Genomic DNA, 12,469 nt, shown 5'->3' on the forward strand with positions numbered 1-12,469 from the left:
ACATGTTTTAGGTACCAATGTGCTTCAGGGTTCCACATACATCATTTTATTTAAAACAGCGATTTGGGACAATAGACGTTCTCATCCTCACTTTTTTATGTAGTTAGTAGGAGGTCTGGGCTCAGAAAGGTTTCAGCACCTCTACATGCCAGGACCGGGAGGGGTGGGTCCTCTGTGTGGTTCAGCTGGGACTGCGACACTTTGTGTAGCTTTATTATTTTATGCTGCATTCTACTTGACTGTGAATTTTTTTTTAATTATATTTATTTATTTATTCATTTTAGAGGAGAGAGAGAGAGAGAGAGAGACAGAGAGAGAGAGAGAGAAGGGGGGAGGAGCAGGAAGCTTCAACTCCCATATGTGCCTTGACCGGGCAAGCCCAGGGTTTTGAACCGGTGACCTCAGCATTCCAGGTCGATGCTTTATCCACTGCGCCACCACAGGTCAGACGACTGTGAATTTTTTAAACAGCAAGTCTCCCCATTGTAGGACTAGAAATTTCTTTATACCTTCTTTTGTATGAGGTGCTAACCCCACCCCAAGAGGTGGACAACCATTGCTAAGTGTCTCATGAGAATTTGACCAGACCTTTAAAATGTATCCAGTGGTTTCATTGTCCTGTTTCTTGATGCTACTTCTTGTTTGTTTGATTGGTTGGTTGGTTGGTCAGTTGGTTGGTTTGTTGTCTTTTTTTTTTTTAATTTAATAATCTAAAGGAAAAGAGGTCAGTGCCACTGACTAAATAGGGATTGCACGTTTCTTCTTCTTCTTTTTCTTCTTCTTCTTATTATTATAATTGAGTTTATTGGGATGACACTGGTTCACAAAAATACAGGTTTCAAGTGTACAACTCAACAGAACACCATCTGCACACTGCATCCTGTGCCCCCGCCCCAGGCACAGCCTCTATCCATCCCCGTCACCCCCACCCCTTTGCCCATGTCCACCCACCCCACCCCCTTTCCCTCTGGCTCTCACCACCCTGTGTTCTGTGTCTGTGGGTTATGTAGATACAGTTTTTGGCTACTCCCTTCACCTTCTTTCATCCAGTCCCCTCCCTCCTTCCCTCCGACAGCTGTCAGCCTGTTCCACGTGTCCATGCCTTTGTTTCTGTTTTGTCCATAAAGCATATTTTGTTCATTAGATTCCACATAGAAGTGAGATCATGTGGTAATTGTCTTTCTCTGACTGGCTTATTTCACTTAGCATAATGCTCTCCAGGTCACAAAAGGTTATATTTTCTTCTGTTTTATTTTTTTATTATTTTTTATTGATTTTAAAGAGAAAAGAGAGAGAAAGAGAGAGAGAGAGACAGACAAGAATATCTATCTGTTCCTGTATGTGCCCTGACCAGGGATCGAACCAGTTACCTCTGAGCTTCCAGACAATACTCTAACCAGCCAAGCTATCCAGCCAGGCATTTCTTCTTCTTCTTTATGACCATATTAGTATTCCATTGTGTGAATGTACCACAGCTTTTTTATCTACTCATCTGCTGATGGGCATTTGGGCTGTTTCCAGATCTTAACTATTGTAAATAATACTGCAACGAATATAGGGGGGGGCATGTATATTCTTTTGAATTTGTGTTTCAAGAGCTTAGAATATATTCTCAGAAGTGGGATCTCAAAAGAAAGATTCATTTTTAATTTTTTGAGGAATCTCCACACTGTTTTCCATAGTGGCTGCACCAGTCTACATTCCTACCAGCAGTGTAGGAGGGTTCCCTTTTCTCCACATCCTCCCAGCTCTTGTTGTTTGTTGATTTGTTAATGAGAGCCATTCTGACAGGTGTGAGGTGATATCTCTTTGTGGTTTAAAATTGTATCTCTTTGATGATTAGTGACATTGAGCATTTCTTCATATGTGTATTAGCCCTCTGTATGTCCTCTTTGGAGAAGTGTCTATTCAGGTCCTTTGCCCACTTTAAAATTGGATTATTTGTCTTCCTGGTGTTAAATTTTATATATTTTTATAAGTTTTGGATATATTTCAAGTACTTCAAAAATTGATATGGAACCAAAAAAGACTCCGAATAGCCTCAGCAGTCTTGAGAAAAAAGAACAAGGTTGGAGGTATCACATTACCTGATAGCAAACTACACAACAAGGCCATTGTAATCAAAACAGCCTGGTACGGGCTAAAAACAGGCATATAGAATATAGACGAATACAACAGAACAGAGAGCCCAGAAACGAACTCACACCTCTATGGTCAATTAATATTTGACAAGGGAGATAAGAGCATACAGTGGGGTAAAGACAGTCTCTTCTATAAGTGGTGTTAGGAAAATTGGGCGGGCACGTGCAAAAAAAATGAAACTAGACCACCAACTTACATCATACACAAAAATAAACTCAAATGGATAAAAGACAAATGTAAGCCACGAAACCATAAAAAATCTTAGAAGAAAACATAAGCAGTAAAATCTCAGACAACTCTCATAACAATATTTTTGCTGATTTAGCTCCTTGGACACGGGAAACAAAAGGAAAAATCAACAAATGGGACTGTGTCCCATAACTAAAAAGCTTTTCCACAGCAAAAGAAACAGCCAACAAAATGAAGAGACAGCTCACTGAGCAGGAGAACATTTTCACCAATAAGGAGTTAATATTCTTGATGCTAATTTGAAAAATAATATTGATTAGTCATCCCAGAACATTGCTAAGAAAGGCTGACTCAGGAGCAAACCACCAGTCCCTAAGCCAGTGGCTGACTTCTACCAGGACTGGCCACTCAGGACTGGTGGACGTTTGTCCTCTGAAGTCATCAGAACAGAATCTTATGCTCGTTGGGAAGTGGAGAGTACTGGCTTATTCTCCACCCAAAGCTCTACTTACATTTTACCCGAGAACTTTGCTACTAGAAGTTTGGGGTGAGGTGGGTGAGTCTCCTTAGGCCCCGCCATTTTGTAAACTAAAATGAGGAAAAGGAATTTACAAAGGTATTGAAACTATGGGAAACCCTCTCAAACATTTTACACCATTGTAAGGGCTTGCTTCATCCAGCAAGTAGAAACACACAATTTTGCTAATTCTGTCATCCTGGACAATTTCTTGGTTCAAACCAGGGTATGGGGCCAGGTCAGGGTGTGGGGGTACGGTACCCGGGGGTAGGGTGTCCAGTCCTGTCACCCCTAATCACAGCAGTGTTGGGAGATCAGGAGAGGGGAGAATATTCAGGAAGCTTAAGTGAAACAGGGGGAGGTAGTGAGAACGGAAATGGGACTGTCTCACAGTCAGGCATTCAGATGTGCAGGGCAACTTCTCATGGCGCTGGCTCAGGGCTGGGACGCCCAGGGGAATGAATGTCCCAGCCAGGACTGCAGGGTCGAACGTCAGGAGTTCAGTGCTGACTCGGTGTCGCCGGGTTGCACGTCCCGAGGGCTTCTGGCCCTCCACCGCAGCCTGGGTGCGGACTCCTCCCCCTCGACTCCCAGTGCCAACGCGCCTGGGGCGCGGAGTTCCTCTTTCTGATGTCGCTCCATTTTCCACTGCGTTTGAATAGTGAGAGTGCCGCCCTCGTCCGTGATCTCCAGAGCAGCCAGGGGTCAGATGTTCAAACTCCTCCAGGAAAGTGACGGAGGGCGCAGGGGCGACCTGAGGTCAGGGCTCTCCTACCGGTTTGGTCCTTGAAATGCCCGCGAAACCAGGGCGAGGGGTGGGGTTGGGGAGAGGAGGGCGCCCTCCGAGGGGTGTGCAGGGAAAGTTAACATCCGAGCAAGATGTTATACCAACGGGTGTTCATGCCAAATAGGTTGTTTCTCATTTTTTTCTGTGTTTGCAGCTTTTCATAATAAAAAAATATGATAAATTATTATGCCCAGTTTCTTCCCTCAGAAAAAAAAAATCTAATAAAAGTATGATTTACAGTTTATAAATTAAGCACTTTAATTGCATTCCATAGTTGTTTACTCTGGGGGAAAAAAAACTGCTTTGCCCTAAATTACTGGAGCTCGTAGCATTCTCCTTCTAAAACTGCACTTTGTTATTATATCATTGGTGCTGTGTTTTCTGTTCACATTACCAACTCGTATGCAAACCATCTGTTACTCAGTTGGAAATCCATGAAGAACTTACATGCTGTGCTCCGGTTGGAAAGCAGGTTCAAAATAACCCAGGGACAGTTTTTTTGTTGCCCCTGAGCTGGTTTTTTTTGTGTGTTTTTTTCAATTTTATTTATTTTTTACAGAGAAGAGAGAGAGGGATAGACAGGGACAGACAGACAGGAACGGAGAGATGAGAAGCACCAATCATTAGTTTTTCGTTGTGCATTGTAACACCTTAGTTGTTCACTGATTGCTTTCTCATATGTGCCTTGACTGGGGAGCTACAGCAGACTGAGTGACCCCTTGCTCTAGCCAGCAACCTCAAGCTGGGTCCAAGCTGGTGAGCTTTTGCTCAAACCAGATGAGCCTGCGCTCAAGCTGGCGACCTCAGGGTCTCGAATCTGGGTCCTCGGCATCCCAGTCCGACGCTCCATCCACTGCACCACCACCTGGTCAGGCTGAGCTGGGATTTTTTGTTGTTGTTTTTTTTTTGGGGGGGGGTTGTATTTTTCTGAAGCTAGAAACGGGGAGAGACAGTCAGACAGACTCCCGCATGCGCCCGACCAGGATCCACCCGGCACGCCCACCAGGGGGCAACGCTTTGCCCACCAGGGGGCGATGCTCTGCCCCTCTGGGGCATCGCTCTGCCGCGACCAGAGCCCCTCTAGCGCCTGGGGCAGAGGCCAAGGAGCCATCCCCAGCGCCCGGGCCATCTTTGCTCCAATGGAGCCTCGGCTGCGGGAGGGGAAGAGAGAGACAGAGAGGAAGGAGAGGGGGAGGGGTGGAGAAGCAGATAGGCGCTTCTCCTGTGTGCCCTGGCCGGAAATTGAACCCGGGACTTCTGCACGCCAGGCCGACACTCTACCATTGAGTCAACTGGCCAGGGCCGAACTGGGTTTTTTAATGAGAAATCGTGCATGAGTGTTGATCACAACCAGAGATGCTATTGGGTGAGTAACAAGAAAACTTTCTCTTAGCTAATCATTTCATCTTTACTAAAAGGACTTTCTTTTTTTCTCCTTTTTTGGTTAGTCCACGTTCTTACAAATGTGGCAGGAAAAAGAAAACCCCGGTTTCCAGCTCTCACCTCTGAGACCCCTGCCAAAGACGAGAGGAGGAGGTGCTCAGGCCGACCCCCCGGGACCCGACGACGTGCCTTGTCGATTGTCGAGACGCGTGTCTCTTTCAGCTGCATTGCGCGGGGCGGCAACGTTTTTAATTCCTTACAAAGACAGGCAGACTATCCCGAGTACTTTTACATGATGTTGGAAGAGAGTTGCTTTTCTCCCTCTGACATTAGAGCAATGTCTCTGCCCCACCGGTTACAGAGAGACGAGAGAAGCCCCACCCAATCCCCAGGAGTGCAGCCCCCGCCCAATTCCCATGGCCCGGTCCATCAGGAGTCCAGGATGAGCCAGCCAAGGACCTGGGGACAGTGTTCAGAAATGGGGTCATCGGATCTGATCAAGGAACCAAGCTCCGGCACAAGCATCCTGAAGGTCCCCGGGAGCGTGCAGGTCTGGGAATTGTATAATGAAGACACCGAGCCTTCGCTGTCTCATCTCCGCCTCCTCGCGCTCCGTGGGCCCCCGCAGCATCGGGGTTGCAGGCATGCCTGGGCCTCGCTCCACAGATCAGCACGCATCTGCTAGACGATCCCACAAATTAGCTCTGTGACTTATAAAACCACGTTGGGTCCTGAGATGGCTGAGGATGGTTTTGGTCCTCGTGGGTGGACACCTAGAGCTCTTTCTCTTTACTGAACAAAACCCGTGGATTACGATTTCCTGGGTCGTAAGATTCTCTTGACCATAAAAGGTTGCTTATCTTACATGTACGTTGAGTGTAGTTCTGTGGACAGTGCCCATGGTCACAAGCAAAAAAAACCACGGGCAGTTCTCATTCAACCTGGAGGCCTTTCACTTGCTTGGGGAAGTAGCTATCAGTTTAATTTAAAAGGAAAGGTCAATTATATCCATGCTTAGAAGAATTAGCAGGAACTTTCTAAGTGACTTTATAGAGAGACTAATAAGGGCTATGGTCTTTTTTTGTTGTTGTTTCTGAGACTTCCAAAATGTGGAGCTTTAATACAGAGAAGCATGCTGCCTTCTTCCTGATGCACGGCTCTCTGTGTCTTACTTTCTTACTTGGTGCCTACCTTACGCAGGATTTTTTAATGAATTACCTTGTGTGTGGACAGGCACAATGGGCACCGCGGGGACATCTTGCCAGCAGGAAGAAAATCTCCCTGTGAACCCGTGACGCTGTGTAGAACGGGTGTGCCGACTGTAAGACGGGCTCTTGAGTCCACACAGCCCGTCAGATGCGAACGGGAATGTTCCATTTCCCGCTGAAATAAACACAGCTCTGGGGGGAGGGGGGGGACCCGGGCCTCACCGTTAGCCATTTGCTTTCTTCGCATTTCTCTTTGTTGCTCCCCGACACTGTCATCTTTGAATTGTATTTTGAGTTGATACTTCGGTTCCGATAACAATAAAACATTTTAAATTGTCAAGAAAAAACCAATGGTTGGCCCTTCTCTTCCTTTTGAGCCTGCGGCAGCGTGAAGCCCTCTTCCCGCGGGGACAGGGCGCGCTGTGTGCCTGGGCGGCCAGTTAGGGAGGGTCAGTCAGTGGTCCACCTGAGGTTATATGTCTGCTGTTGCTTCACGGCTCGTGGCCCCACTCCGAGGCGCCCAGGTGCCCCAGAACGGCATTCAGACTCTTCGCTGGTCTCGTGGTCACTTCCACTGCCCAGTTTGCTTCACCACAGACACCTCTGTCCACTGTCCCCACCCAGTGCCAGACGACAGTCAGAATGCCAGGCCCAGGTTTCACTCCCAAGAGTAGAATTGGTTCTCGTGACGCCCCCCACATGTTGCAGCTTTGAAGACACTCATCTCCGCGCCAGAAACAAAGACATGGAAGATAATGTGTCAAGCTGTCTTTTGCCAACGAGGTAAGTATGTGGGTAGCTGAGGAGAACTTCTTGACAATCTCGCAGGCTTCTCAGTCCTATCTGTAATTCTGCCTCAGAAAGGGTGAGGTTGTTTGTCTGTTAGTGTTACACTATTTAAAATTGGTAGGATGAACAAAGAACATGAAGACCAAAATAAATAAATAAACAAGTCAAAGTAAGTATAGAGTTTATTTTCAACAAATGTCATTGCTATGTTGCCTTATTATTACAGAATCCAGCACTCCGTGAACAAGAAAAATGTATCCACAATAATACTAAAAAAACAAAAACAAAACTGTTGAGCTTTGGCAGTAGACAGAGCTAAGTACAGTGTCTTAGTTTGATTACTGTCAATTATTTCCAAGCACGCTAAGTTCCCTACCCATGTTGAACGTCTAGATACGTTGATGCTTCCCTCTGTCTCTCATCCAATTAATTAGTTCTCATTACTCTTTCGATCCAGGAGACAAACCTGGAAACACGGGCGTAGACACCAGGCTTATTGGGGCGTGCACAGCCAAGACCCCAAGAAGTGACTCCTTGCAAAATGTATTTGTCCTTCTCGAAGCAGACCAGAGGCCCTCCACTGTCGCCCTATACGGAGAGGAAGAAGCCATGTGAGGACTCAAGTGCCATCCTTTTACTGGGGGGGGCAGTCACCCTTCTGTTCCCCAGGTGTAAGTTTTCTCAGTACTTGAATAGCCCTTTCCAATCAGAAAGGCATTTACTAGCATAGTATTTGAACATTGGCTGTGATTAGCACAGTATATTCAACAAAACCGCCCCCACTAATGCTTGCTGGGGGAAAACACCCCTTGTGGGCATCGTACTCATCTCTTCCTGCCTTGGGGTTTCTCTTAGGCAGAGTCACCCCAGAACCGCCATAGAGGAAAAGCGGCTGTGGCCTTTCTCCTGCACGCTCCCCCGATTTCCTACTAGGAGGGCCACCCCCAAGTCCTGTCCACCAGGACTCCCGGAAGGCGTGTGGGCTGAGACCCTCCCTTACAACCCATCTCTAACTCAAGGTCTACAGTGTCATCTCAGATGATTTAAATCAGCACTGGAGGTCAGACCTTTTCTGCTTTGGGGCTGAAATGCCTCAGGGACCAAGACAGGCCAGCCCAGCATGACCCATCCCTAGTCTCTTCTTACCTGGCAGCTGTCGGTGCCTCCGGCCAAATCCCCAGCGCAAAGCTCCGTGGACTTGACCCTCCCGTTCAAGTACTCAAAGCGGTTGCACACTTTATTCTCGATCACAGGCAGCCGCGCTTCCTTGAGGAGGCCGGCCCCGAAGGTGCCTGTGTTTAAAAAGACAACAGAAATGGTTGTGGGACCCGAAAAGTGCACACAAGGAAAGTTCCAGAACAAAGCAGCAATGACAGATCTCTTCTTTTGTCAACTAGATTGGATAAGAGCCAGATCCTAGTACTATTCGAACTCCCTTTTTTCTTGTTTGACTCTTGAGAGGATAAACATTATAGAAGCTTTCATGTTCCCAAATCCTGGGTTTAATAATCCAGTCTTCTTAACGGGATCTGGGGATTTGTTTGTATTTTTATTTTTGTTTTTGTTTCTTTCACTCTACAGAAATAATATTTTTTAAATTTTGTAAAAAGAGATTGAGAAATGTAAATGCTACTATTCTTATATATTCTCTTTCAGGCTTTTTTATATGCCTCTTTTACATGGTTGTTTTACTACTTAAATCATATTGTATAATTTCATACCCTGCTCTTTTCACACAATGTTATATAGTAAGGATGTTGTTACAATGTTGCAATCTTCATACTTGTTATTTTAACAGGAAGCCAGTGCTTAATGGATATGGAGTTTCTCTTTGGGGGTGAGGGAAGTTTTCTGGAAATGGTGGTGTTGGTTGCACAACATTGTAAATGTACGAAGTGCCAATGAGTTGTGCTCCTCAAAATAGTTAAACTAGTAAATTTTGTTATAGGTATGTTACCACAACATTCAAAAAAAGAAGAATAGCTATCACTGACTGAGAATTAACCTTTGCAGGCACAAGTTTATGTGATGTATCTCATTGACTCCACCCAGTAGTTCTCTGAAATGGACGTGTTCATCATTCCTGCTGTTGGACACTTGAGGAAACTGAGGCTGAGAGAGACAGTGCGGTTTGTCCCAGGTCTCCGGCAGGTAAGGAGTGAAGCTGGGGTCTGACCCTGCCCTCCTGACGTCCGGACTCTTGAATAGCAAGCTCATTGGCTCCTGCAGTTGTTTCCAATGTTCCACATATTTGCTCATATGGTTTATTCACAATCCTTAATATTTCCTTAAATCTAAATTCCCAGTAATGATACAGATATATTTATGCCCCCCCCCAAAATGGCCAAATTATTTTCTAAAAGGGCATGACAGTATAAAATGTCTCTAAAAAGTAGTCGCTTCACCACACCCTGATGGATAGTGAATATATTTTAAATATCTGCTAATATAATAGCTGAAAATTGTCCTAATTCATTTTTTAATGTACATTTCTTTTGCAACTAGGGACAGTAAAAATCCTCTTGGGTGCTGCTTTTACTTGCTGTATTTCTCTTTTGGTGAAAAACTGCCTTTTTATTTTATTTTTTCCACTTTGGCAAGTTGAAACAGAGCACAGGCAGGACGCCAGGGAAAAGGCGCTTTTTCTAAGTGGACACGCCCAGCTATGCCTCACAAATCAGCCAGCTCTCCAATCCTGCGACAGCCCAGCTTGCACCAGAGTTCTGCAGACGTCTTTGCTTTGTGAGTGTGCAGCGGCCAAGAGGTACTAAGAGGGTAGCTCTTCTCCACAGACCTTGAATAACTCACATGGCTGTGGTTAGTTCCGTGAAGGTCCACCCCGTCTGAGGTTGACAGGAGCATGCAGAGGAGTGCCATTTAGAAAGGAGAGGCTTGTCCCACCCCGGCCACCGCAGAGGAAGCCTGACCACAGGAGCACTAGGCAGCGAGGGCCGGGGGAGGGAGCAACCTTCTTAAAAATGAATCGCTCAAGCGCCCTGCTCCTGCGTCTGCTTTCTGAGCAAGACAGATGTGCTGAGGCTCAGGACAAATCCACCCTGGGCCACGGGAGTTATCGTGGTCGGTGCAGACGTGCTGCCACCCCGTGGCCACAGTGGAAATGGCATTTCTGGGGGCTGGAAATGGCTTTGGGACCAGAAGCCCTGACCAGACAGGACGGGAAGTGTAGAGGGGACGCAGGATCTCAGGGTGATCGCTGATCAAGGGCTGGGGGAATGGGCCCCTCAGACTCAACACAGGGTCACCGTGCTTAGGAAGATCGAGGTCAAGGAAAGTCTGAAGACTGCAGGGGACAGTGGGAGAACTTGGACCTCACACCAAGAGGCTGAGACACCGCCGCTGGCTCAGAGGTCGTCGCTGACATGTAGAGAATTGGTCAACATCGTGACTCATGTTTTGTGACTTGTCTTAAGTCTAATGAGTCTACTGAGAATTGTGTTCTCACTGGACAGGCGAGCGAGGCCCGGAGAGACTCATTGCAGATGGCATTTCAGGGGAGACTGGCTCAACTCTCATTTTGGTTGCTTTACCCCCTGCTTGGGAACTCAGTGTGGCTAACTGCACGTGAAAAATAACCTAACACCCTTCATTTACAGGCTCATGTCAAAACCCTACTTACCTGTGGATGCAATAGCAACATTGAATTTATGGGTTATGGGTTAAGAAAGAGACTCAATGAAACAAACACTCCCCCTCCCCCAGCCCATGTGCCCCATGTGATTATGGAGACATAGGCAGGTGCCCAGACACAGTCAGGAAGGGGGTGGACCTCGTTCACTGATAGGAGCTGGTATAAATGCTCATTTTTCTCACTTCGGCTGTAGGTCAAGACCAATCCATTGAGCGCGTCCCCGAATGTGTCTCACCTTGCGTTTCTCCCCAGCCAGTGATGTAACACACCGTCCGGTCAGCAACCACATAATCCGAGGCTGGCAGACAAGCTGGGATCACCTTTTCCGTGATGATGGCTGGACTGAAAGGAACACATCAAACGTGACATTTGACTGCCCAGCCAGGATACACGTGTCATTCTCCTGCTGGTCACCTACGACAAGATGCCCCCTGCCCAAAGCCCCAGCACTGTCCAAGCTGGCATCTCCCAGATGCACCGGCGCAGCACAACACGGAAAACAACGGCCTTCCCTCACACTTGCCCACAGGATCTGATGCGCTAACTGAACAGGACGTGTTGTTACAGAGGCACCCGCTGAGGAGCAGAAACCAGAGGTGGGAGTCGGGAGGACAGTAACTCACTTTCATGTCCGTTCTGGGCACTGTTGCAACTCTGTGTCGAGTATGTGCTTGAACCACCTGAACGGGGCCTCCATCAGCAGGTGGACCGTCTAGCTGAGATGCTATCGCGGGGCGTCCATGCTAGCAAGTATGTCGTGTGACCGTGAGCCAGTCACCCACCTTTTGGGTCCTCAGTGTCATCATCTATGAATGTTCCGACACTGCGGTGGCAAGAACCCAGTAACACGCTCGGTACCAAATGAAAGAGGATTGGAAATCTTTGCCAGAGCAACGTGGGATGGTTTTCAAAGAACCTCCACGTGTCATAGAGTTCAGGACATCCTGAACATTAGAACTCTCATTTTCAGACTCGATTCTATGTTCGGAAGTTCAAGAGGGAAACAGACTAGAGATGAGAAAGGCCCTAACCCGGTGAAGGATCCTCACTGCCACCAGCCTGGAAGCAAGCACACCCTGTCAGAGTCGCCAGCACAAACCCCGCCTCTCACATGGGGTGGCCACACAGTCGTCACTCTGAGTCCCCCTCACGGCACGCCGAGGCCTCAGACTCTTGGGGTGTGGGGGTCATGGGGATGGGCACTCTAAAGTGGTGCTTTTCAACCACCAGTCCGCGGACCGGTGCTGGCCCCCCAGAAATTCTGTGCTGGTCCGCAAAAGAGTTAACCACCCTGAGGTATGAAAATTATAGACCCACCAGCACAGAATTTCTAGCAGACCGGCGCCGGTCCACAGAACAGCAGAAGAGAAACCTGCTCTAAACCTCAAATGTATCTATCAGAAAACACTTCTGGGCCCTGGCCGGTTGGCTCAGCGGTAGAGCGTCGGCCTGGCATGCGGGGGACCCGGGTTCGATTCCCGGCCAGGGCACACAGGAGAAGCGCCCATTTGCTTCTCCACCCCCCACCCCCTCCTTCCTCTCTGTCTCTCTCTTCCCCTCCCGCAGCCAAGGCTCCATTGGAGCAAAGATGGCCCGGGCGCTGGGGATGGCTCCTTGGCCTCTGCCCCAGGCGCTAGAGTGGCTCTGGTCGCGGCACTGCAATGCCCCGGAGGGGCAGAGCGTCGCCCCTGGTGGGCGTGCTGGGTGGATCCCGGTCGGGCACATGAGGGAGTCTGACTGTCTCTCCCCGTTTCCAGCTTCAGAAAAAAAAAAAAAAGAAAACACTTCTGAACCCCGGATTTACT

At 47.8% G+C, this 12,469-nt stretch overlaps 2 protein-coding genes across 2 annotated transcripts in view; one reads left to right on the forward strand and one right to left on the reverse strand.

Moving 5' to 3' along the window:
• SLC22A3 (solute carrier family 22 member 3) overlaps positions 1-7,061 on the forward strand; it is a 56,042-nt gene extending 48,981 nt beyond the window's left edge. The window contains exon 11 of the mRNA XM_066248516.1: positions 5,084-7,061. Within this exon, the coding sequence (XP_066104613.1) occupies positions 5,084-5,144 (61 nt within the window). The 3' untranslated portion in view covers positions 5,145-7,061. The remainder of the gene's footprint in view (positions 1-5,083) is intronic.
• A 118-nt stretch (positions 7,062-7,179) lies between these two features.
• The window catches only part of PLG (plasminogen), a 40,052-nt gene continuing 34,762 nt past the window's right edge, over positions 7,180-12,469 (reverse strand). Inside the window, exons 17-19 of the mRNA XM_066248515.1 lie at positions 10,900-11,006; positions 8,162-8,307; positions 7,180-7,603 (exon numbers count right to left, since the gene is read on the reverse strand). Coding sequence (XP_066104612.1) covers positions 7,442-7,603; positions 8,162-8,307; positions 10,900-11,006 — 415 coding nt within the window. The 3' untranslated portion in view covers positions 7,180-7,441. The remainder of the gene's footprint in view (positions 7,604-8,161; positions 8,308-10,899; positions 11,007-12,469) is intronic.

This window comes from Saccopteryx bilineata, chromosome 12 (genome assembly GCF_036850765.1).
Source record: "Saccopteryx bilineata isolate mSacBil1 chromosome 12, mSacBil1_pri_phased_curated, whole genome shotgun sequence".
NCBI lineage: Eukaryota > Metazoa > Chordata > Mammalia > Chiroptera > Emballonuridae > Saccopteryx > Saccopteryx bilineata.